At 52.7% G+C, this 22,854-nt stretch overlaps 1 protein-coding gene across 1 annotated transcript; it reads right to left on the bottom strand.

Annotated features, from left to right (window-relative positions):
* Nucleotides 1-569: 569 nt before the first annotated feature.
* Nucleotides 570-21,041, bottom strand: Btbd2 (BTB domain containing 2). Its single transcript, XM_042697204.1, has 9 exons — nt 20,635-21,041; nt 9,740-9,859; nt 6,621-6,777; nt 5,478-5,583; nt 4,551-4,748; nt 2,776-2,968; nt 2,418-2,505; nt 2,119-2,265; nt 570-1,763 (listed from the first exon to the last, which is right to left on the bottom strand). The coding sequence occupies exons 1-9, from the start codon at nt 21,039-21,041 to the stop codon at nt 1,602-1,604; spliced, it is 1,578 nt and encodes a 525-aa protein (XP_042553138.1). The 3' UTR covers nt 570-1,601.
* Between the last annotated feature and the right edge of the window lie 1,813 nt (nt 21,042-22,854).

Genomic DNA, 22,854 nt, shown 5'->3' with positions numbered 1-22,854 from the left:
TACCACTTGAGCCACAGTGCCACTTCCAGTTTTCTGAGTGGTTTATTGGAGATGAGTCTCACAGACTTTCCTCCTGGCTTTTGAACCATGATCCTCAGATCTCAGCCTCCTGAGTAGCTAGGATTACAGGTGTGAGCCACCAGCGCCTGGCCCTGAGCTGCTTTTGCTCAAAGCTAGCATTCCACCACTTTGAGCCACAGCACCACTGCCAGCACTGTTTATTTGGTATTGAAGAATTGAACCCAGGGCTTCATCCATGCTAGGCAAGCACTCTACCACTAAGCGCATTCTCAGCCTGGGACACGATCTTACCCGTTGAACTTCAGGCTTCCTGCCTCAGCCTTCCCAGCGCTAGCATTGCAGCTATGTGCCACTACATCCATTTCTGCAATTGCCTTTTTCCCAGATGTACCTCAAAACCGTGAATCCTTCTCCCATGTAGATTGTTGCTTCCCAAACACCTCTTTCTCTGGGGGAACCCAGCCCTAGGAAAAGCGCAGGGGGAGGTGGAGACCACCTTTTATGCCAGTGGTGCCAGTGGAAAGCAGCACACAGGAGGTCTGAGCAGGTGCTTTTCTTTCCTTTACTTAGAAAAATCATTTGGGGACTGGTGTGGAGGAGGGCACCCCTCCCATGGCTTTGGGGAAGATATGGGTTACAGAAGGAATCAGTGGGCTGGAGACATGGGTGGGGGTTGGAGGCTAGGAGTTGCATGGTCCAGCACCTCTGGACAGGGTGCTTGGTGGCTGCCTGGGCTGCAGTATGTACTAGGGGGGCAGTGGGTGGCAACCCTAACCCCACATCTGGCCAGCTGGGGTCGTGCTGCATCTAGATGGGGCCCAACTTGTAGCAGCAGCACTATCCCTCCAGGCACAGGCAGGGCTCATACCCCATCCTGTCTCCTGGCCATGCAGGGCCTTCCCGAGAGGCTGGGAGATGCCAGCCTCAGCTGGTCCACTGGTGACACGAGCAGAGACAAACCATTTGTCACTAGGACCAGGAGCTGCCCTTCAGGACAGTGCAGGCAGGCACTCCTCAGAGTGCTCCCAGGATTCGGGCAGCATCCTGGAGGTAGGGACACCTAGTCAGGCCAGGGATCAGGGTGGCCTTGGGTACATTGCAGGCCAGGCCCATTAGACCCAGATCAATGGCTCTAGAAGCTCCTTGCCTTAGTGCTGGCTGGCAGAGAAATGGGGATCTGAATGCATTGCAATGTGCAGTTAAACAAGACAAACGGGAGCTGGCAGCCTTCCTGAGCCCTGCCCCAGCAATTGGGCTGAGGGCCCTGAGTGGCTGGACCCCAGGCACAGCCCTGATCCCCTGAGGCTGTGGGATTGTCTTGGCAGGGCCCCAGCATGTAGCAGGTACCTCCCAGTGCCTCTGAACAAGCAGCCACACCTGTCACCTGTGTGGACACAGGGACACCCCTTCTGAGATGCTGAGAAAGGTGGCAGGGAGTGGACGTGGCTGAGGGAGGCCAGCTGGGGTCACGCTGTGGATGGCCTAAGTGTGGGAAATGACCTCAAGGCCTTGCCATCCTCCATGGACAGGACTTGGCAAGGGTGGCCTAGGTGATGTCCTCAGGGCCTGGCTGGGTGGGTCTAGGTGTAGAAGATGACTTCCGGAATCTGACCGTCCTCTACAGATGTGCCATTGTTGTTCCCAGCAGCATAGCAGAAGGTGAAGCACGTCTTGGCCCCTGTCGTGGGTGACTCATGGGTCACCTTTCGTAGGCCTTTGGTGCCATAATGGGAGTCTGGACCCTGGAGGAGGTGGGAGACAGCGAGATCAGGACCCCTTAGCGTCCTGCAGGGGAAGGAAACAGTGAGGACCCAGCCTGGGTAGGGGAAGGAAACAGTGAGGACCCAGCCTGGGTAGGGGAAGGAAACAGTGAGGGCCCAGCCTGGGTAGGGGAAGGAAACAGTGAGGGCCCAGCCTGGGTAGGGGAAGGAAACAGTGAGGACCCAGCCTGGGTAGGGGAAGGAAACAGTGAGGACCCAGCCTGGGTAGGGATGGCTGAGCCCTTACTGGATTGGGAGGGGGTGCCAGAGAAGCCTCTGGACAGATCCAAATCCAGCTGGCTCGCAGGCACCACGGCCCACAGCCGCAGGCACACACCTTCAGCGTGGCACAGGCCGTGTAGCTGACGTTGGGCAGCACCTCCACTGGCTCCTTGAACATGACACGGAAGGTGCTGGCGGAGCCATCGCAGCTGAAGCCAGTGTCGTTCTGGCCCAGGACTGTGTTGCTGTCCGTGTGGATGATCTAGGGGCAGGAAGGCTGCTCAGCTCCTGAGGCTGGGATGAGGAATGGGGAACACTCCTCCAGCCATATGGGGAGATGGGTATAGACAGGACCTGGGGCCAGGCATGCCTGGACTCCCAGGGCTTGGGGGATAGGAGGGTGCTGGTACATACCTGGATGTTCACTTGGTAATCAGTGGGTCCATGGATGGATCCATAGAGCCCAAAGCCCACCACGAAGATACGCTTGTTGACTGAGAACCTGTGGAAGGTGTGGACACTTGCTGACCCTATCTAGGGACAGACCAGGGCAAGCTGCCAGATGTGGGCCAAACAGAAAGGACAAAAAGGGATCTGGGCGGGGGTGGGAAGAACCCTTGGGCAGCCTCGAGCTACAGGGTGGGCACAGATCTATTCCCCCAGGAAGATCCCCACCCCCGCATTCCGCTGCCTTCTCTGGCTCCCCCTCACTCCCTGAGCCCTCCGAAGTCCCACCTAGGGCCATGTGCTCTGCCTACTCCTTTGTCCACACCTGATTCGGTCACTGGTTCCACTGTAGCCCCAGCGGCTTTCCACTTGCTGGAAGCGGTTGATGCTGCATTCCTTGCCTCTCAGGCAGCAGCGCGGCCGGTCAATGAACTCCACACGGGGCTTGGGGTTGACAGTGAAGTGCAGGAAGAGGCTGACCACCTCACGGTCCACCAGGATACCTGACTGTGCAGGGCCTGCATGCGAAGGGGCAGGGCAAGGCAGGGCTGAGCCCTGGAGATGTGGGATGCACCAAGGACACACTCCTCCCAAGGTGGACCCATCAATTTTTAAAAACATGTAACATAGGAAGCTCCTCCACGATAAAACTCCCACCACCATGCCATCCATCTGTCCTGAAGTTTGGGTATTTCCTGCTCTGTGTACCCTTGAAGCCCTCAGATCCTACAGCTCCCACTGCAGGAACAGCCTCAAGTCACAGCAGGTGGATGCTATGCTTGGCCTGGCCATGCACAGGGTCATCAGCCAGGGGGTCAGTGGCTCCCATGACCAACACAGTCCCTGGCTCAAAGGCTGCACAGCTTACATCCACAAAGCCAAGAAAGGAGGGACCCAGGAGCAGATTACACTGAGCCAGTGCTGTGGGATGACAGGGAAATGGGGGATGGCAAACTCTTCCACTGCCTTTGAGGTAAGGATATGGCATCTCCTCCCTCAGGTTGATAGCATCAGGGCTACAGGGTCCCCAGGAGATGTGGCTGGAACCACGGATACTGAGACAAGGATGTGGGGGAGGCTGGCAGGTAGGGGCAGGTCTGTGGCCAAGAGACTGGATTCAGAGTCTGCATGATACTCTTGTGCTTGGTCCTGTATCTTGCTGGAGCCATAGCTCCACAATAGGAGCCTTAAGAGTCACAGACACGGCTGGGCACAGAACTAGTAACAGAGCTCAGGAAACTGTTCGTGCACCCAGGACCTGTCATGGTCCTTAGAGGGCCCAGCCCCTGCAGCTGGGTCACTGGTCCAGACCACAGGCCAGTCTTCTGCAAAGAGGACCGCCAAGGATTTTGCAGAGCCATCTCTAACACCTGAGACCCACAGACCCTGGGAAGCCACTCTCCCACACCCACAGAGCTAGGAGAGTTCCCAGAGGAAACAGGTCAGCAGGATGAACCTGAGCTTCAGATTGATGAGAAATGACTTTTTTTTTTTTTTTGATAAGTAGTGTGTGGGAAACTTGTACTAGAAAAGTATTCATGCTGTTTGCTAAATCTGGCAACTCTAAATCAGGCAAGAGCAGCACTGCGTGGATTGGGGAAAGGAGGGAGAACAATTCTGTACCTAGCACGAGGATGCACCACAAAGCCCCTTCCGGAACCTTCCAGGCCTAGGCGAGTGCCACACAACCCTGGACATGGATATCCACGGAGCAGTCAGTCATGAGTGTGGCATGTCCTGTCCTTCCCTGATCCCTCCCTGTCGTCCTACAGCAGCCCACCTTGTCCTTGCCTGGAGCCTTGTTATAAGGCTAAGGCCTGAGCCTCAGCTCAAGATGCGGAAACCCTACCTCATGAGCCAATGTCCCCAAAACACAAGCAGAAGGACACTAGAAGCAGGTAATGGGTACAGTATGGCCAGTGGACTGGGTGAGAGAAAATAGTGAAGGTACAGATTGATGAGCAGCATTCACTTGAGATACACGCCCATCTGTAGGCTTTATATGTTCTCCCAGCTTCCTCACAGTAACTACAACAGTTATTGTTAGAGGGTGGATGAGGGCAGGCCCCCGCACAAGGCCCCTTGCCCCAAACTATTTACCTGCTGCAAACTCCTCTATGGTCATCAGTGGGAAGCGGATGAGACCCAGGGCCTTGCCCAGCACCTTCCGCTTGTTCTCTGGCGTCACCTGTAGCTGCTGCCGCTGACACTCGGCCTCAGACCAACGGACTACCGCATTGAACAGCCGCACTTCCCGGATGCCCAGGGTATCGCGCTCCAGCACAGCCACCAGTGTGTCTGTGGGCAGGAGTGGGCTGTGAATTCAAGTATCAGCCAGCACCCCTGCCCAGGCTGTGTGCAAGCCCCATGTGCACACCAGCCTCACAGCTGATGAGCTGACTTCAGTCTTCTGCCCATGTTTGGCAATAAAATTTTATCCTTATTCAGCCACACCTGCTCCCTGTCCTACTGCCCTTGATGGGGAGACTCAAGTATGGTGATAGAAATTACTAGCACAGGACTAGGAAGGTGGCTCAGTGGTAGAGCGCTTGCCTTGCATGCATGAGGCCCTGGGTTCGATTCCTCAGCACCACATAAGCAGGAAAAAAAAAAGCCAGAAGTGGCGCTGTGGCTCAAGCGCTAGCCTTGAGCTGAATCCCTGAGGGACAGCACCCAGGCCCAGAGTTCAGGCCCACGACCGGACTCAAAAAAAAAAAAATTACTAGCACACAGTGCCCAAAATAGAGTCCTTTCAGCCCTTTGCAGGTAAAGTCCATGCACTGACTCCACTCTAAGAGGACCAGGGGTCTCCCTGAAGAGACTATTGAGACCCAAGGCAGGAGCATCTGTAGTTGGCCCAGCCATGCCTGCCACTGCCAGGTGCCACTGAGTCTGTAACCACCTCAAGTCCTATCTCATCCTAGAAGGTAGGTGCCTATTCCTGGGACTCAAACCTAGCCCATGCCTACTCTTCCCACCAGCGCTCTTTGAGACCCTGACTTGGTTCAGCCTGGGGCACTTACTCACCTAGGTCAATGTCGGTGAAGCCCTCTGCAGTGATAGCATCAGCCGTGTTCTTGTCAATGTTCTCCAGACATAGGCTGGCCAGCTGTGGCTCGTCGAAGAGCCGTGCCTGGAGAGATGTGGGGAACATTAGCACTTGCAGTATAGGACCACAATGGCTCTGCCACCCTGCTTCCAGCCAGCCATGGTGACAGCGGGAGGCCAGATTTCTGGAGCTCAGGAGTTTGAGATTAGCCTGGGCAATGTAGTGAGACCTTGTCTTAGAAAAACAAAATAAGCTGGGCACTGGTGGCTCATGCCTGTAATCCTAGTTACACAGGAGGCCGAGATCTGAGAATTCCAGTTCAAAGCTGGCCTGGGAGGGAAAGACTCCTATCTTCAATTAACCACCAAAAAGCCAGAACTGGCGTTGTGGCTCAAATGGCAGAGTGCTAGCCTTGAACATAAAAGCTTAGGGGTATAGGGCTGGGAATGTGGCTTAGTGATAGAGTGCATAAAGCCCTAGGTTTGGTTCCTCACATTAACAGAAAAAGCCAGAAGTGGTGCCATGGTAGAGTGCTAGCCTTGAGCAAAAGAAGCTCAGGGACAGTGTCCAGGCCCTGAGTTCAAGCCCCAGGACTGGCAAACACAAAAGCAAAAAACCTCAGGGGAGCACCCAGGCCATGTTCAAGACCCTGGATGGCACACACACAAAATCATCATCATTATCTTCATCGACTCAAATTTCAAGTCATGGTCACACAGCCTTGTCCCCAGGGCGCCCTGAGCAGGGGACTCAAGCAGTAGTGGTCCCATCCTCCTCTGCCTGCGAGCTGCCTCAGCAAGGCCAGACCAGGAGCTGGCGGCTCCCATGTGCTACCCATTTGCTGTCCCTGTTCCTGATCTGCCTGGTCCGCCTGAAAGTATCTGAGCCCCTGTGATCCTCAGCCGCTTCCTGCCAACCTGCCTCTTCCCCATACCAAGACATCCACTGGGCGGCCAGGAAAAAGACTATGAACAGACTGGTGTAGAAAATTGTCCTGGGAGGAAAAGTGATGTTGCAGAGATGCCTGTACCCTGTGACTCCTTCCCCACAGCCAGTGGAACACGACCTCCATTTCCCACATGACACTCATTTCCCACCTGGTCCAGCCATGCCCCTCCCACCTGCGTGAGCAGCATAAACGCATTGTCGGCCCGCAGGTTCTTCTTGAGGAACTCCACACAGTGTGCCTCGAGAGCGGGCACCGCGTACTTCTTGGCTGTGTACAGTGTGGTCATGACTGTCTCAGGTCCAATCTGTACCTCGTCCGAGTACAGGAACCTGAGGGGGGGACAGGACAACTGTGAGGCAGAGGGCACCTGGTGACCCTCCAGCTAGAGGGAGACAGCCACCCACCCCAAAAGTCCTTCCAGAAGCCAGGCACCCGTGGCTCACACCTGTAATCTTAGCTACTCAGGAGGCTGAGATTTGAGGGTTGTGGTTCAAAGCCACCTCGGGCAGGAAACTATGAGACTCTTATCTCCAATTAATCATGAGAAAACTGGAAGTGGCGCTGTGGCTCAAGTGGTAGAGCACTAGCCTTGAGCTGAAGAGCTCAGGACAGCACCCAGGCCCAGAGTTCAAGCCCCACAACTGACAAAAAAAAAAAAGGAATATGTTTGTGATTGTCCATCCTTCCAGAAACAGCACGTAGGTACCTCTGACCTGGGACACAGTCTAGTGTAGGCTGCCACCCATGAGGCTGAATCGATGCACAGATGAGCCCCGCCCTGATGCCCCCGAACCCTGTCTCCATAGCAGGGGATGCCAGGAGGGGCAGGCAGGTGCACTGCTCCCAAGGGCCCAGCAAAGTTTCCCCGACTTGGCTTACCTTTACTTCCCTTTTTTCTTTTCTTTCTTCTTTTTATTTTTATTTTTTTGTGGGTCATAGGTTTTCAACTCAGGGCCTTAGTATAGTTCCTAAACCATTTTGCTCAAGGCTAGTGCTCCACCACTTTGAGCCACAGCACCATTTCTGGCTTTCTGGTGGTTAGCTGGAGAGACAAGACTCAGGCCTTTCCTGCCCAGGCTGGCTTTAAACCACAATCCTCAGATCTCAGCATCCTGAATAGGCTACCAGTGCCTAGCCTCCCTACATTCCTGAGTGAATAACAGAACTCCAAAGGCCAAACTGCCCCATTGCTCATGGCTATTATGACCGTCCTCTATCCCTAACACATGGAACATGGGCAGCAATGGGGCTGACTGAGAAAATCTCATAGAAATAGCAAGGCAAGGGGGCAGGAAGCAGGGCAGCTAGGGATGAGGTACCATGGTGTCACCAAAAGTGTCCAAGGAGGGCGACCTTCCAAGAGTGTCCTTCCAAGGTGGCTCATACTTGTAATCCTAGCTACTCAGGAGGCTGAGATCTGTGGATCTAGGTTCAAAGCCAGCCCAGGGAAGGAAAAATCCATGAGACTCTTATATCCAATTAACCATTAAAAAGCCAGAAGTAGATCTCTGGCTCAAGTGGTAGAGGGCCAGCTTTGAGCAAAAAAGCTCAGGGATAGAACCTAGGCCCTAAGTTCAAGCTTCAGGACTGGCACAAAACCAAACAAACAAACCACAAGCATGTCCTTCCTACTCTGAGACTACACTATGAATTCCAAACCCCTTTCCAGGAGAGTGGAAAGACTCATGGCCATATGGAAATTCTACATGGAAGTCATGTGCCAGTGTCTTACACCTGTAATCCCAGCTACTTAGGAGGCTGACATCTGAGGATCATAGTTCAAAGCCAGCCTAGACAGGATAGTCTGTGAGACTGTTATCGCCAATTAACTACCAGAAAACCAGAAGTGGAGTTGTGGCTTATATTGGTAGAGCAATAGCCTTGAACAAAAAGAGGCTCAGGGGCAGCGCCCAGGTTCTGAGTTCAAGACCCATGACCAGCAAAAAAAAGAAAGGAAGAAAAAAATTCTACATGAACACCCGTTACATCACAACACACAACAATCAGAGGACCAGTCAGTACCCATCATGGAGTGTGCAGCCCACTACACACAGGCCACAGCCACAAGATACTCAGAAGCCCAGCATGGAGGGACTTTGATGACATCATGTGCACTCAACCACACACACACATGGTCCCATAGTATCAGCTCCACTGATAGGAAATGGCTAGAACAAGCAGAAATGGCTAGAACAAGCAGATTCAGAGTCTAAGAGGTCATGGACTGGGAGGCGTGGGAGAGAGTGGGGTGACTGCTCATGAGGATGGGGTTTCCTTTAGGGGTGATCTAGAACTAGATAGAAGTGATGGTCATATAACTGAATATACAATTCACCCTGGAAGAAATGTGGGGGACACTGGGCCACACACATGGCCAAAATCGAACCCCCCCCAATATTTAACTGTAGTGGTGAAGGAGAGCAGAGTGGTGAATAGTTGACAGTGTACTCACCACAACAAATAAATAAGGTGGGTGCTGATGGTTCCTCCTTGTAATCCTAGCTACCTCAGAAGGCTAAGACTTTGAGGATTGTGGTTCAAAACCATCCTGCTAGACTCCATTTCCAAAACAACTAGCAAAAAACAAGGCTGGAGCTGGGCACCAGTGCCTCATGCCCTAATCCTAGCTACTCAAGAGGCTTGAGATCTGAAGATTGAAGTTCAAAGCCAGGCTGGGCAGGAAAGTCTGAGACTCTATCTCCAATTAACCACCAAAATGCCAGAAGAAAGCTATGGCTCAAGTGGCAGAATCCTAGTCTTCAGTATAAAAACCAGGGCTGGGAAGGTGGCTCAGTGGTAGAGCGCTTGCCTTGCATGCATGAGGCCCTGGGTTCCATTCCTCAGCACCACATAAACAAAAAAAAAAAGCCGGAAGTGGCGCTGTGGCTCAAGTGGTAGAAAGCTAGCCTTGAGCTGAAGAGCTGAGGGACAGCGCCCAGGCCCAGAGTTCAGGCCCACAACCGGACCCAAAAAAAAAACAAAAACAAAAGGACAGTGCCAGGCCTTCAGTTCAATCTCCAGTACTGACACTGACACTGCCCCCCCCCCACATACATATACAAAACAAGATTAGCGGTATGGCTCAAATGGTAGAGGAACAGCCTAACAAGCACAGAGTTCAAAACCAAGTACCACGAAAAAAATGAATTGAAATAAAAATGAGTTAAAGAATCTTAAGAGGTGAGCCTGGGAGCTGGCCCACCCTTTCCCTCTAGAGCTTTCCATCCAGTTATGTGTCTTCTGACTATTCTACATTTTGCCAACCCCAGTTAGAAAGATCTGGAAGCTTACTTGAGCAGAGCCAGGAAGGCAGCTGGCTCTACATCGGGCAGCTCAATCTCAGTGGATGTGGTGGCCATTCCCCCGTTGAACATGGCATCGAAGACAGCACTGCCCACAGCCAGCACAAACCTAAGGCAGGAGAGAAGACACCCGTGAGCCTTGCTGGCGGCCTCGAGGTAGTCAAGGGCAGTGTTCCTGGTCACAGCCTCTTCTGGAGGATTCTGCCTCAGCCAACACCTGCCCAGCGTAAGCTGAAGTGGATTCTTCTGGAATGGGGCGGGGGGGGGGGGGGGGGGGGGCAGCAGGGGCCAGCGTAGACGAGCAGGGGCACATGCAAAGGTACTACTACATCTCTGTGTCCATCATTTCTCCCCCATGGGTTCACTCATTCATTAATTCTTTCACCTTTCACTCATCCATTCTTTTACTTGATCCTTTACTCCCTTCTTCCCTCATTCATTGGTTTGCTTGCGCACTCCTAACCCTTTTGCTTTGCTGTTCCAAAAGCTCCATACTGGGGTCCTACCACTTGGGTCATACCTCCACTTCCTGCTTTTTGCTAGTTTATTGGCCTCCTCACTGCAGTCTGTCCCTTGGGGGCTGCAAGGCCCCTATGTCTCCTCCTAGGGTCTCTACTGTGACACACAGGCCCCTCAACACAGCCTGTGGAAGGGGGGAGCCCCCTCCCTCTCACTTTCTGCTCCCAGGTTTCACTCTGCCCTTCCCTGGCACTACCAGGCCCTCAACTTTTTTTTGTTTGTTGTTGTTGTTGTCGTCTGTCGTGGGTCTTGAACTCTGGGCCTGAACGCTGTCCCTCAGCTCTTCAGCTCAAGGCTAGCGCTCTACCACTTGAGCCACTGCGCCACTTCCAGTTTTCTGAGTGGTTTGTTGGAATTAACAGTCTCTCGGACTTTCCTGCCCAGGCTGGCTTTGAACCACAATGCTCAAATCTCAGCCTCCTGAGTAGCTAGGATTACAGGCATGAGCCACACCTGGCAACCCTCAACTCCATTCCAGGAGGTCATGGACTCCAGCCTCATTCGCCTACTTTGGCTGCTGTATCTGTGGAGACCCACAGCCTGAAGCTCCTGTTCCCTCCCATGGGGAACAGAGCACTTGGACTGCTCATCACTGCAGTCAGCTCTCTGGCCCACGACTTTGCTAGAACACAACTCTGTGCCAGAAATAGTTTGCATCTGTCTTTTCTTGTTTAAAAAGCGGCTGGACTGGGCTCTGGGCAGGGAAGTCCATGAGATTCTTATCTCCAATTAACCACACACCAACAAGTGGGCTGGGCGCTCACACCTGCAGTCCTAGCTACAGCTGAGGCTGGGATCTGAGGTTCACCCAATGAAGGCAGACAGGCAAAAAAGTCTGTGAGATTCTTTTTTTTTTTCATTACCACTTGAGCCATAGCACCACTTCTGGCTTTTTTTTTTCTGCTTATGTGGTACTGAGGAATCGAAGCCAGGGCCTCATGCATGCAAGGCACACGCTCTACCACTGAGCCACCTTCCCAGCCGGTCTGTGAGATTCTTATCTCCAATGAACCACCAGAAAACCAGAAGTTGAGTTTTGGCTCAAAGTGGTAGAGCTTTGAGCAACAGAGCTAAAGGACAGAGCCCAGGCTCCGAGTTCAAACCCCAGGTCTGGCATGCATACAGGGGTACACGTGCACGCACACACACACACACACACATCTGGGTCATCCACAGGAAAACCTGTCACAAGTGGCTGCTCAAAGCCAAAAGCAGCCGGGCACCAGTGGCTCATCCCTGTAAGCCTAGCTACCCAGGAGATTGAGATCTGAGGATCATGGTTCCAAGCTACCCTAGAAAGAAAAGTCTATGAGACATGAGACTCTTATTGCCAATTAACCCAAAAAAAGTCTTTAGTTGAGCTGTGACTTAAGTGGTAGAGCACCAGTCATGAACAAAAGAGCTAAAGGAGAGTGCTTAAGTCCTGAATTCAAGCCCCAAGGTCAGGGGGAAAAAACAACCAGAAAAAACCCCACTGCAGGAAGTAGGAATAGGGATGGCTGGAACCACGGGCCCTGACACATCTGCAGAGCCATACCACCACCTGACATTACTAGCAGGTATGTGGGCCAGCACCACACAACCACCACTCTGCTGTGTCCAGTCTATCACTCTGGCAGCAGTGGCCATCCTCAAAATGGGGAGGGCTCTACCATACAACCACACATCCCAGCAACCTTCTGCTTCCAGGCGCTATGGTCCCACTCCTCAGCACCTTTTTGCCCACCCGGGCATTCTGCCTCTTCCAAGTCTCCTCTTGTAAGATAAACACACACATGGGTGCCCAGAACAGTGGACCGGTAGCAGAGAGAAGGTGGGAGGAGCCTAGTTGAACAGACATACACGGTACAGTCCATCACACATGTGGAGCATTAGGGAGCCATGGAAAGGAAGGAAGTCCTGCCACCTGTGACAGCTATGCTGGACCTTGAGGTCCGGGCAATAAGTGAAATCAGCCAAATAGAAGGATGAACCTTGCAGACATCATGCACAGGAGTATCTTTTTTTTTTTTTTCCTTTGTGCCAGTCTTGAGTCTTGAACTTAAGGCCTGGGTGCTGTCCCCACGCTTTTTTGCTCAAGGCTAGCACGCTTTACCACTAGAGCCACATCGCCGCCACTTCCAGCATTTTCTACTTATGAGGTGCTGAGGAATCGAACCCAGGGCCTCATGCATGCAAGGCAAGCACTCTAACACTGAGCCACATTCCCAGCCCACAGGAGTATCTTATAATCACTAGAGACAAGAAGTGGGTGCCAGGGGTAGGGAAGGATAGGAGTTAGGGTTACATGGAGACAATTTATGGAGATGAATGGTGGCGCAATAAACACAGCAGTGTGAATGTCTAATGACACCAAACCCCACTTAAGATGTATATACTTCCTATTATCACAATTAGCTGTAAAGGGATCAGATAGAAACAACTTGGAAAAAAAAAAAAAAAACTTGGTACCTTTGGAAGCCAGTTAAAGACTAAAGACCTGAGCTACCTAAGCCGCAGGTGACTTCACCTAGCAAGAGCGTCCATAAACCCCTAATCCAGGGTTTAAGAAGCCTCAGGGTAGGGAACTCATCTTTGTGCCAAGGAACCTTCCAGACCACACAATGATCTTTCCTCTGTCTGTTTCTGTATAATAGTATAGTTTATACTAATTTATAGTTTCATGGTACCATTTTCTTTTTCAGACACAGTCTAGCAGTATAGCACAGGCTGGCCTCCTGCTGAAATCAAAGTATGCTCTCCGAACACAAGGAAACCAATTAGAAATCAAAATGGGCCAGGTACCAATGGCTCACACCTATAATCCTAGCTACTCAGGAGGTTAAGATCTGAGGATCAGGTTCTAAGCCAGCCTGGGCAGGAAAAGTCTGTGAGACACTTTTTTTTTCCCCCCTCGGTCGTGAGCCTGAACTCTGGGACTGGGTGCTGTCCCTCAGCTCTTCAGCTCAAGGCTAGCACTCTATCATCTGAGCCACAGCGCCACTTCTGGCTTTTCTGCTTATGTGGTGCTGAGGAATCAAACTCAGGGCCTCATTCATTCAAGACAAGCACTCTACCACTGAGCCAAACTTCCCAGCCCCTATAAGACTTTTATTTCCAATAAGCCACTCAGAAAACCAGCCTTGAGCTGAAGAGCTCAGGGACAGTACCCAGGCCCAGAGTTCAAGCCCCACGACCAACAAAAAAAAAAAGAAGAAGAAGAAAAAAAAAGAAATCAACATGGGCATGAGAGGAAAGGAGCCAGTCCTGGCATTCCATGGCGTCAATGATGGGAAGTCATGCTCCCTTACTGCCTAAATCTGCAGGTTTTGAATGTCCCCAACAGGGACATAGCCAGTTGATAACAGGTTATCAACAGACTACTCTCCCTGATGCGATAATTAACATTGCATATATTTACCAAAATACCACACTGCACCCATCAGTATGGATGCACAATTATTATGTGTCCAATTAAAAAAGGCCCTGGTGGCTCACACCTATAATTCTAGCTACTCAGGAGACTGAGAGCTAAGGATCACGATTCAAAGCCAGACGGGGCAGGGAAGTCCATGAGACTCTTATCTCCAATTAACCACCAAAAAGCTAGAAGTGGAGCTGTGGCTCAAATGGCAGAGTTCCAGCCTTTAGCTAAGCAGCTAAGGGATAGTGCTCAGGCCCTGAATTAAGCCCCAAAACATGCACCAAATAAAAACCAAAAAAACTGAGCACGAAACACAGAGTTCAAGCCCTACTACCAGCACACACACACACACACACTGAAATTAAGAAATAAACCAACAGAGCTGGGAATGTGGCTCAGTGGTAGAGTGTTGCCTAGCATACATGAGGCCTGGGTTCGGTTCCTCAGTACCACATAAATTAAAAAACAGAAAATACAGAAGAAAAAGGAAGGAAGGAAAGAACGAAGGAAGGAGGGGAGGGATGAAGGGAGAGAGGGAGAGAGGAAGGGAGGGAAGGAGGGAGGGAAGGAGAAAACAATAATGGGAAGACATCTGGGAAATGCTGCGATGTCTGGCATTTAAATAAGGCACTTATAAATAACCCACAGTTGAAAGGAGAAGCACAAGGCAGGAAATACCTGAGGTAGAATGAGGATGGGACTACTACACATCTCATCAGAATGTGAGGGGCAGCACACAGTGCTAGAGGCCACATCTACTGTCTCAATACAGGAATGGCATAGAGAGCTGCCATCAAAAGGGGAACCCTGACAGGTGGCGGTGGCTCACTCCTGTAATCCTAGCTACTCAGAAGGCTGAGATCTGAGAATCATGGTTCAAAGCCAGCCCAGACAGGAAAGTCCATGGGACTCTTGTTCCCAATTAACCTCCAGAACTGGAAGTGGCACTGTGGCTCAAGTGGTAGAGTGCTAGCCTTGAGCTGAAGAGCTCAGGAACATCACCCAGGCCCAGAGTTCAAGCCCCGAGACTGACTTAAAAAAAAAAAAAAAAAGAAAGGGCTGGGAAGATAGCTCAGTGGTAGAGCGCTTGCCTTGCATGCCTGAGGCCCTGGGTTCAATTCCTCAGTACCACATAAGCAGAAAAAGCCGGAAGTGGCTCTGTGGCTCCAGTGGTAGAGCGCTAGCCTTGAGCTGAAGAGCTGAGGGACAGCGCCCAGGCCCAGAGTTCAGGCCCCATGACTGGACCCCCCCCCCAAAAAAAAGGGAAACTTCTAGCTAGACACTGGTGGCTCACACCTGTACAATCCTAGCAATTCAGGAAGCTGAGATCTGAGGATCCCTGTTCAAAGCCACCTGGGGAAGGAAAATACATCACTTTTTTTTTTTCCTTCTGATTGTGGGACTCGACCTCTGGGCCTGGGCACTGTCCCTCAGCTCTCCAGCTCAAGACTAGCACTCTATCACTTGAGCCACAGCGCCACTTCCAGTTTTGTTTTGTTTTTTTTTAATTGGAGATAAGAGTCTCACGGACTTTCTTGCCCAGGCTGGCTTTGAACAGCAATCCTCAGTTCTCAGCCCCGAGTAGCTAGGATTACAGGTGTGAGCTACCAGCGCCCAGCTTCATGAGACTCATCTCCAATTAACCATCAAAAGCTGGAAGTGGAGCTGTGGAAAAGTGGTAGAGTGCTAGTCTTGAGAAAAAAAAAAAAAATTAAAAAAATTCAGGTCAGGCAGTAGTGATTCATGCCTGTAATTCTAGCTACTTAGGAGGCTGAAATCTGAGAGTCGGGGAAGTCCCTGAGACTCTTCAATTAGTGACAAAAAAAAAAAAAAAAAAAGCCAAAAGTGGAGGTATGGCTCAAGTGGTAGAGTATTGGCCTTGAGCAAAAAAGCCTCAGTACTGGTACACACTGGCACACACTGGTATACACACACAAATCAAGCTGGATGCCAGTAGCTCACGCCTATAATCCCAGCTACTCAGGAAGTTGAGATCTGAGGATCATGGTTCAAAGCCAGTAGGAAAGTCCGTGGGACTTTTATCTCCAACTCTAACCATCAGAAAACTGGAAGTGGCGCTTTGGCTCAAAGCAGTAGAGTGCTGGTCTTGAGTAAAAAAGCTCAGGGACAGCGCTTGGGCCCCGAGTTTAAGCCCCACAACAACAAAAAAATCAAAACTAGACTGTGGGAACTGTCCTTTGAGTATACATTATTGTCTACAAAAACAGCTGTTAGATTAAATAAGCCAAAACCCAACAAACATGTTTGATAACTCCCCCTACCAACACTGCATAGAAACTTAGTAAAAGGAAACCTTCACCTAAGAATCTGGAGGACCACTGTGCAAAGCAAGTTTAGGAAGTCCACAAGCCTTAATCTTCAAAGTAACCAGCAAACAATCAGGCTGGAGGTATGGCTCTGGAACACCAGTCAAGCAAGTCTGAGGTCCTGAGTTCCAACCCAGGTACAGGTGAACAAAATAACACAATTGAAAAGGAACTGTTCACTGTTCTCAAAACAGCACAAAGTGACAGTACCTAAATAACGTATTGCTGTCCAGGAGAAGCTGAAGTGAGCACTTGCTACTTCACGGACTTCTGCCTTCCTCTAGGTTCCACCACAGAATATCAGATATTTTTCTCACTGGGGTGACCAGTACACAGAAGGCTCCCATCTATGCGCTTAAAATGTTCTTTTAAGCCCTGTGAGAATGCTGGGCCCTGGTAGCTCATACCTGTAATCTTAGTCACTCGAGATCGGAGGATCTTGTAGACAATACAGTCCAGGCTGGCTTCTACCTTGAGATTCTTTTGCCTCAATCTCCCAAGTGCTGGAATTACAGATGGGTCCACCACTCCCAGTCCCAATTTGCTTTTTCATTTTTAATCTTTCCCTCCTCAATTCAGCTTTTTTCTTTGGTACCAATCCTGGAACTTTTGTGCTCAAGGCTAGCCCGCTACCACTTGACCTACTTTTTTTTTGGGGGGGGGCGGTCAGTGATGGGACTTGAACTCTGGGCCTGGGCACTGTACCTCAGCTCTTCAACTCAAGGGTAGCGCTCTATCACTAGAGCCACAGCGCCACTTTTGGCTTTTACTGCTTATGTGGTGCTGAGGAATCGAACCCAGGGCCTCATGCATGCAAGGCAAACACTCTACCACTCAGCCACCTTCTCAGCCCACTTCCCACTTTTTCTGTGACTAATTAAGAGTCTCATGGACTTACTGCCGGGGCTGGCTTTGAGTTGTGATCCTCATAACTCAGGCTCTTGACTAGCTAGGATTACAAGCAGGAGCAACAAGCACCTGGGTGCAATTAAGCTTTTTAAAGTAAACTGACATCACTGGTCTTTCCTGTAATGTCTTTTCTGCCCCAGGACTGTCTCCAGGGCCTATCTGGCATTTAATCATCAGGCCCTCTGAGTGTCCTCTGGATTGGGACAGAGGCTCACACATTCTTTGTCACTGTCTAGAGGACCAGCCAGCCATCCGACATGTGTATGTCTGCTTTCTCATCCTTCCCTCTGTCAGGTACAAATGACCACACGTAGATGGCTGAAAACCACAGGAATTCAGTATTTGCCTAGCATCTGCAAGGCCCCAAGTTTCATCCCTAACACTGCAAAAAGAAACAAAACAAAACCCTACAGAAACCACAGGAGGGGCTGGGATGGTGACTCAGTGGTAGAGCGCTTGCCTTACATGCATGTGGCCCTGGGTTCGATTCCTCAGCACCACATAAACAGAAAAGGCTGGAAGTGGCGCTGTGGCTCAAGTGGTAGAACGCTCGCCTTGAGTTGAAGAGCTGAGGGACAGGGCCCAGGCCCAGCGTTCAGGCCCCACCACTGACAAAATAAATAAATAAATAAAACCACAGGAATTTCTTCCTGGAGTCCAGAGGCCAAGATCAGGGTGTGAGGGGGCCTAGCCGTCCTGTACTCAATAGAAACCCTTCCTGCCTTTCCAGCATGGGAGGCTGTGGCTACAGGGAGGCTGTCACAGGACTTAAGACCCACCTGGATAAACCGGGAGGTCTCACCTTGATGACTTTAACTTCTAAGGCTTTTTCACCAAATCAGGTCCCATTCATAACTCCTCGGGTGAGAGACAGGGTAAGCTGCTGACAGTCAGCAAACTGTGGTCATGAGTTTCACATGACACACCTTATCATATGCTACCAGGGGCTCCCCATACTCACAGGGTATCACCTGCTGTGATGCTGATCCTGACCACCTGGTCCCTGCCTTCCCATCCTCCCTTCTCCATCCCATTCCTGATAGCCAGTTGCTAAGCCTCGAGGTGGATGGGAATGGGGGAAGGAGGCAGAGACCTGCCCTCACCCCATAAAAGCTGTCACCTCCAGCCTTAGGAAATTCCACATTTTATCAGACCCTCCTGTCTGAGAACAAGCCCTGGGCCCATCTTCTGGATTTTGGTGGTAAATTGGTGGTGGTGGTGGGGGGAGTGTTACAGGCATTTTTTTTCTTCCCCTCCTACCTCCCACAGCTGGCTTTGAACCCCAATCCAGAGATACCAGCCTCCTGAGTAGCTAGGAGTACAGGTTTGAGCCTGCAGCACCCAGTCACAGGTATGTAAACTGAGGCACAGAGAACCTCTTGTAATATTACCTTCTATTGCTATGTAACAGATCTAAAACCTTGCCCTATGGCTATTGGTCCTAACACTCAAGCAAGAAGTCAAGGTAACCACCACACACCACCTCCTGGGTTCCAGAGAGGTCCTTCCTGCCTTTTCCAGGGTTTGTAGCTCTGATACTGTCTCCACCTCCATCTCTTCTCAGCTGTCTTCTCACACCACTGCACGGAAGCACCTCCTCCCCAGAGAAGCTGAACCCTCCACTTCCCACTTTTGCTATGCCCACCAAGCCCCCTGGTCTCTGCCAGCACTGCACGCACTCTCAATATGTCTCAAAGTCAATCGCACCACTCTGGGCCACAGTGCTCCCTCACTTCTTCAGTTCTGGCCTTGCTGTCGCTTCCACCTGCCCAAACTCCTCTAGACTTTGGGCCTACACGTCCTTGAGCCTGGAACCCTACACTACCCTCTCAACATCCAACTGGAACACACCCCTGCCCTGCTTCTCACAGGGGTCCTCATACTACCTTTTTTTTTTTTTTTTTGGTCAGTCATGGAGCCTGAACTCCGGACCTGGGCGCTGTCCCTCAGCTCTTCAGCTCAAGGCCAGCGCTCTACCACTTGAGCCACAGCACCACTTCCAGCTTTTTCTACTTATGTGGTGCTGAGGAACTGAACCCAGGGCCTTGTGCATGCAAGGCAAGCGCTCTACCACTGAGCCACCTTCCCAGCCCCTCATACTACCTCTTAGGTGCCCACTTTGCCAACAAGACAATGACCCCTTAAATGCACCAAGTACATGTGTCATGGGCATTGGAGTGAGAGGAGGTGGCATTTGTCCCTCACAGAAACCCTGAGTCTCTAATCCCTACCCACCCCCGAAGAGCTCCAGCTCTGTGGAAGACACAAGACAAGATATTCTAGAGGACAGGAAAGGTTGGGGGGGGGGGCAGGGAAGGAGCCCAAGCCTAGTTGAGCAGCAGCTCAGTGCAGATAAAACAGTCTTGGGGATCCCCTCTGTGGGTAGGTCCCCCTGGGGAAAGCCACAAGACTCAGCGGTACAGAAAGGCACAGGTAGAAGCCAGCAGGAGGGTCTCCAGAGCACAGGCACAATGCAAGCCATAGGTCAGGGGGAAGGGTGGGCTTCAAAGGCAGGCTGGGGAACATTCCAGGGCAGTCAGCAGCAGTACCCCTCCCCCATGCCTCAGTTGTGCCCCAACGACCCCCGCCATGACCAAAATGAGGAAGGACCAGTGAATGGGCAGGGGGAACCTGGGGAGTACACCCTGGACTAACACCCAGGGTGGACAGGACCCAGGAGGGAGTCTGAGAGCTGCAAGCAGTGGTAGTGGCGTCCAGACTGTTGGGATAGAGCCAGGAGATGGAAGGGTCTAATGGGCACTGCAGGGTCAGGGTCCTGAGGTTCTGGATGAGGAAGTGGCAGGGGTTGTCCAGGTCACCACGGCCATAGGTTCAATGGGTGACAAGCAGGAAAACAAGAGTATGGAGACAGGATCTGAGATGGGGGAGCCAGAACAGAGGTGAAAGGTTGGTGGAGCCTAGCCTCCAGGGTGTAGGTACTAGGGTAAGGGGCTGGATGGTAGAGGGTGAGGAGTATAAGGGACCCCAGGGAAGAGGGTCTCAAGTCCAGGTTCAGGGGTGAATGGAGGGGTGCAGGGCCTGAGCTAGAGGAGAGTTGGGACGGGGAGGCGCCAGGTACAGGAATCCCAGGGTGGAAGGGGGCAGGGCATGGAGAGAAGGGATCCCCGATGCAGGCCCAAGCTAAGGGTACAGATCATCCCAGCATGGGGTATCAGGGATCCAGGTGCAGAGTCCCAGGGTAGAGAGGTTAAGAGTGGGTACAGACCTAGGCAGTATAGGGGGACCCTGGGTGCAGAACCTGATGCGGGTCAAAGGGTGCACGCCCATGGCTCCTGAGTGCAGGGTCCCGGGGTCGGGAGGCTGGCCAGGGACTTAGGAGGGCAGGGCCAAGCGTTCACAAGTGCAGGGTCCCAGGATAGCCTATCAGGGACACAGGCGTGGGGCCTAGTCCCTTGTGCAGGCCTTCTGTCAAGGGGGCAGGGCCTGGGACTCGCGGGTGCAGGGAAATCGGGCCCGGGACTGGGGTGCGGGGACAAGGCCCGGGGTTCCCAGATGCAGGGCCCGAGGCGGAGAGGCCGGGGATGGGTGCAGGGCCCGAGGCAGGGAGGCCGGGGATGGGTGCAGGGCCCGGGGCGGGGAGCCCGGGGATGGGTGCAGGGCCCGGAGCCAGCGGGGAGCCCGGGGATGGGTGCAGGGTCCGGGGCGGGAGCGGGCCCAGGGCTCCCGCGCGGGCCGGCGGGGCGGGGCCCGGCCGCGGCGGCCCACCTGTGCGCCGGGATGCGCTGCGAGCTGAGCCCCTTGCCCACCAGGAAGTGCACGTCGCACAGCACCTCGTTGTTGAAGAGGAAGGCGAAGCGCTCCTGCACCGTGGGCTTGGTGGCCTGCCAGTTGTACACGGGTTCGCGCAGCAGCGCGGCCCCCGCGCCAGAGCCCGCCGCCTCCTCCCGCTCGGCGCCCGCGGCCTGCGCGTCCGCCCCGGGGCCCGGCGGGGACGGCGCGGGGGGCCCGGGAAGCGCCGCGGCCGCGGCGGCGGCGGCGGCAGCGGCGGCGGCGGCGGCGGCGTTGCCCGGGGCCGGAGCCACCGCGTTGGCGCTCGGCCCGGGGCCGCCCCCCGCGCCCGGGCCGACCCCCGGCGGGCACGACGCGCGCCCGCCGCTGCCACCCGCCGCCATCTTGTCGCTGCGGCGCGGGGGAGGGGCGGAGGAGGCGGAGGCGGAGGCCGGGAAGGGAGGGGCATGGAAAGAGAGGGAGAGGGGAGGCCGGGCGGGCGAGGGGGGGGCTGGGAGGAGGGCGGGGCGGGGCGAGTGAGGGGGTGGGGAGGGGCGGGCAGAGGGGAGGGAGAAGTGAGGGGCGTTGGGGGGGCGGAGAAGGAGAGAACGAGTGGGCGTGGCCTGCGGAGGCTGCGGGGCGGGGCGGGGGGCGTGGTGCTCACACGCTCACCCCGGATCCCACCCAGACGTTGGGTCTGAGTTTACACCGGGACCTCAAGACCTGAGTTCCGCAGCCCTGAAGCTCAGGCCCTGAGCTTGGGCCCGTCTCCACCCGCAGAGCTCCCCGGACGTCCAGATGACACGCTTGCGATCCTTGCTGGGGGCTCACCCCTGTAATCCTGGCCACTCAGGAGGCCGAGGACCAGGGCTCAAAGCCAGTCTGGGCAGAAAAGTCCCCGGGAGAGCTTGAGCTCCCAGAAACGGCTCAAAAACCGGAAGTGGCACTGTGCTCAACCGGTGCAGCACCAGCCTGGAGCAGAAAGTGCTCAGCACAGTGCCAAGGTCCTGAGTGCAAGCCCCACGGTTGGTTTAAAAAAAATTTTTTTTTCCTGGCACTGGTGGCTTATGCCTATAAATCCTAGCTACTCAGGAGGCTGAAATCTTAAGAATCATGGTTCAAAGCCAGCCCAGGGAGAAAAGTCTGTGTGGTTCTTTTTTTTTTTGCTCAGTCATGGAGCTGGGGCCCTGTCCTTGCGCTTTTTCTGCTCAAGGCTAGTGCTCTACCACTTTGAGCCACAGCACCGTTTCCAGTTTTCTGGTGGTTAATTTGGAGATGAGTCACATGGACTTTCCTGCCCAAGCTGGCTTTGAGCCACAATCCTCAGATCTCAGCCTCCTGAGTAGCTAGGGTGGGTCACAGGCGCCTGTTGTCTGTGAGATGCTTATAGCTGATTAAACACCAAAAAAAATCAAGCTGGGAAGGTGGCTCAGTGGTAGAGTGCTTGCCTTGCATGCATAAGCCCTGGGTTCGATTCTTCAGCACCACATAAGCAGAAAAAGCTGGAAGTGGTGCTGTGGCTCAAGTGGTAGAGCACTAGCCTTGAGCTGAAGAGCTGAGGGACAGCGCCCAGGCCCACAGTTCAGGCACCAGGACCGACAAAAAACAACAATAAAAAACAAACACCAAAAAATCAGGAAATGATGTTGAGGCTTGAAGTGGTACAGCACTAGTCTTGAGCAAAAGAGCCCAGGATCAGCACCAAAAATAAATAAATATCAGAAATTGTGAATCATTGTTGCTTTTTTTTTAACTGATATCTGATAAAACTTCATAACAGGAATCTTGAGCGGCTATTGCATCCGTGGGAGCCGTATCTAGCCCACTGGAGTTGTAAATAAAGTTTTATGGACACACAGCCCGATCCACTTTCTGCTTCCTCTCATGAATGGCAAAGCTGAGTACTAATAAGGACAGAAAAATGACTCTGGCTACTTATAGAAAATGTTTTCTCACTCTAAGCAAGAAATTTGTGTGTCTCATGGACTTCCCTGCCCAGACTGGCTTTGAACCACAATCCTCAGATCGTCTCCTAAGTAGACAGGATTACACATGTGAGGCAAGGACACCTGGCTTAAACAGGAAAATTTTAACCCTCTACCCAAAGTATCATCTTTCTTTTTCCTTTTATTTATTTATTCATTTTTGCTGATCCTGCGGCTTGAACTCAGGGCCTGTGCACTGTCCCTGAGCCTCCCTGTGCTCAAGGCTAGTCCA

The sequence above is a fragment of the Dipodomys spectabilis genome, unplaced genomic scaffold (assembly GCF_019054845.1).
Source record: "Dipodomys spectabilis isolate Male_0828 unplaced genomic scaffold, ASM1905484v1 ptg000215l, whole genome shotgun sequence".
Lineage (NCBI taxonomy): Eukaryota > Metazoa > Chordata > Mammalia > Rodentia > Heteromyidae > Dipodomys > Dipodomys spectabilis.
The sequence above is the reverse complement of the archived record's forward strand: the minus strand, read 5'-3'. Positions and strand labels throughout refer to the sequence as shown.

What these genes read in the sequence shown, in the direction of transcription:
- Btbd2 (XM_042697204.1), bottom strand. Translation starts at nt 21,041, where the DNA reads ATGGCGGCGGGTGGCAGCGGCGGGCGCGCGTCGTGCCCGCCGGGGGTC. An exon ending in CAGCGCATCCCGGCGCACAG is followed by an intron (nt 9,860 to 20,634) that starts GTGGGCCGCCGC and finishes CTCCTGCCTTAG; the next exon opens with GTTTGTGCTGGCTGTGGGCA. An exon ending in GGAACCAGTGACCGAATCAG is followed by an intron (nt 2,506 to 2,775) that starts GTGTGGACAAAG and finishes CACCTTCCACAG; the next exon opens with GTTCTCAGTCAACAAGCGTA.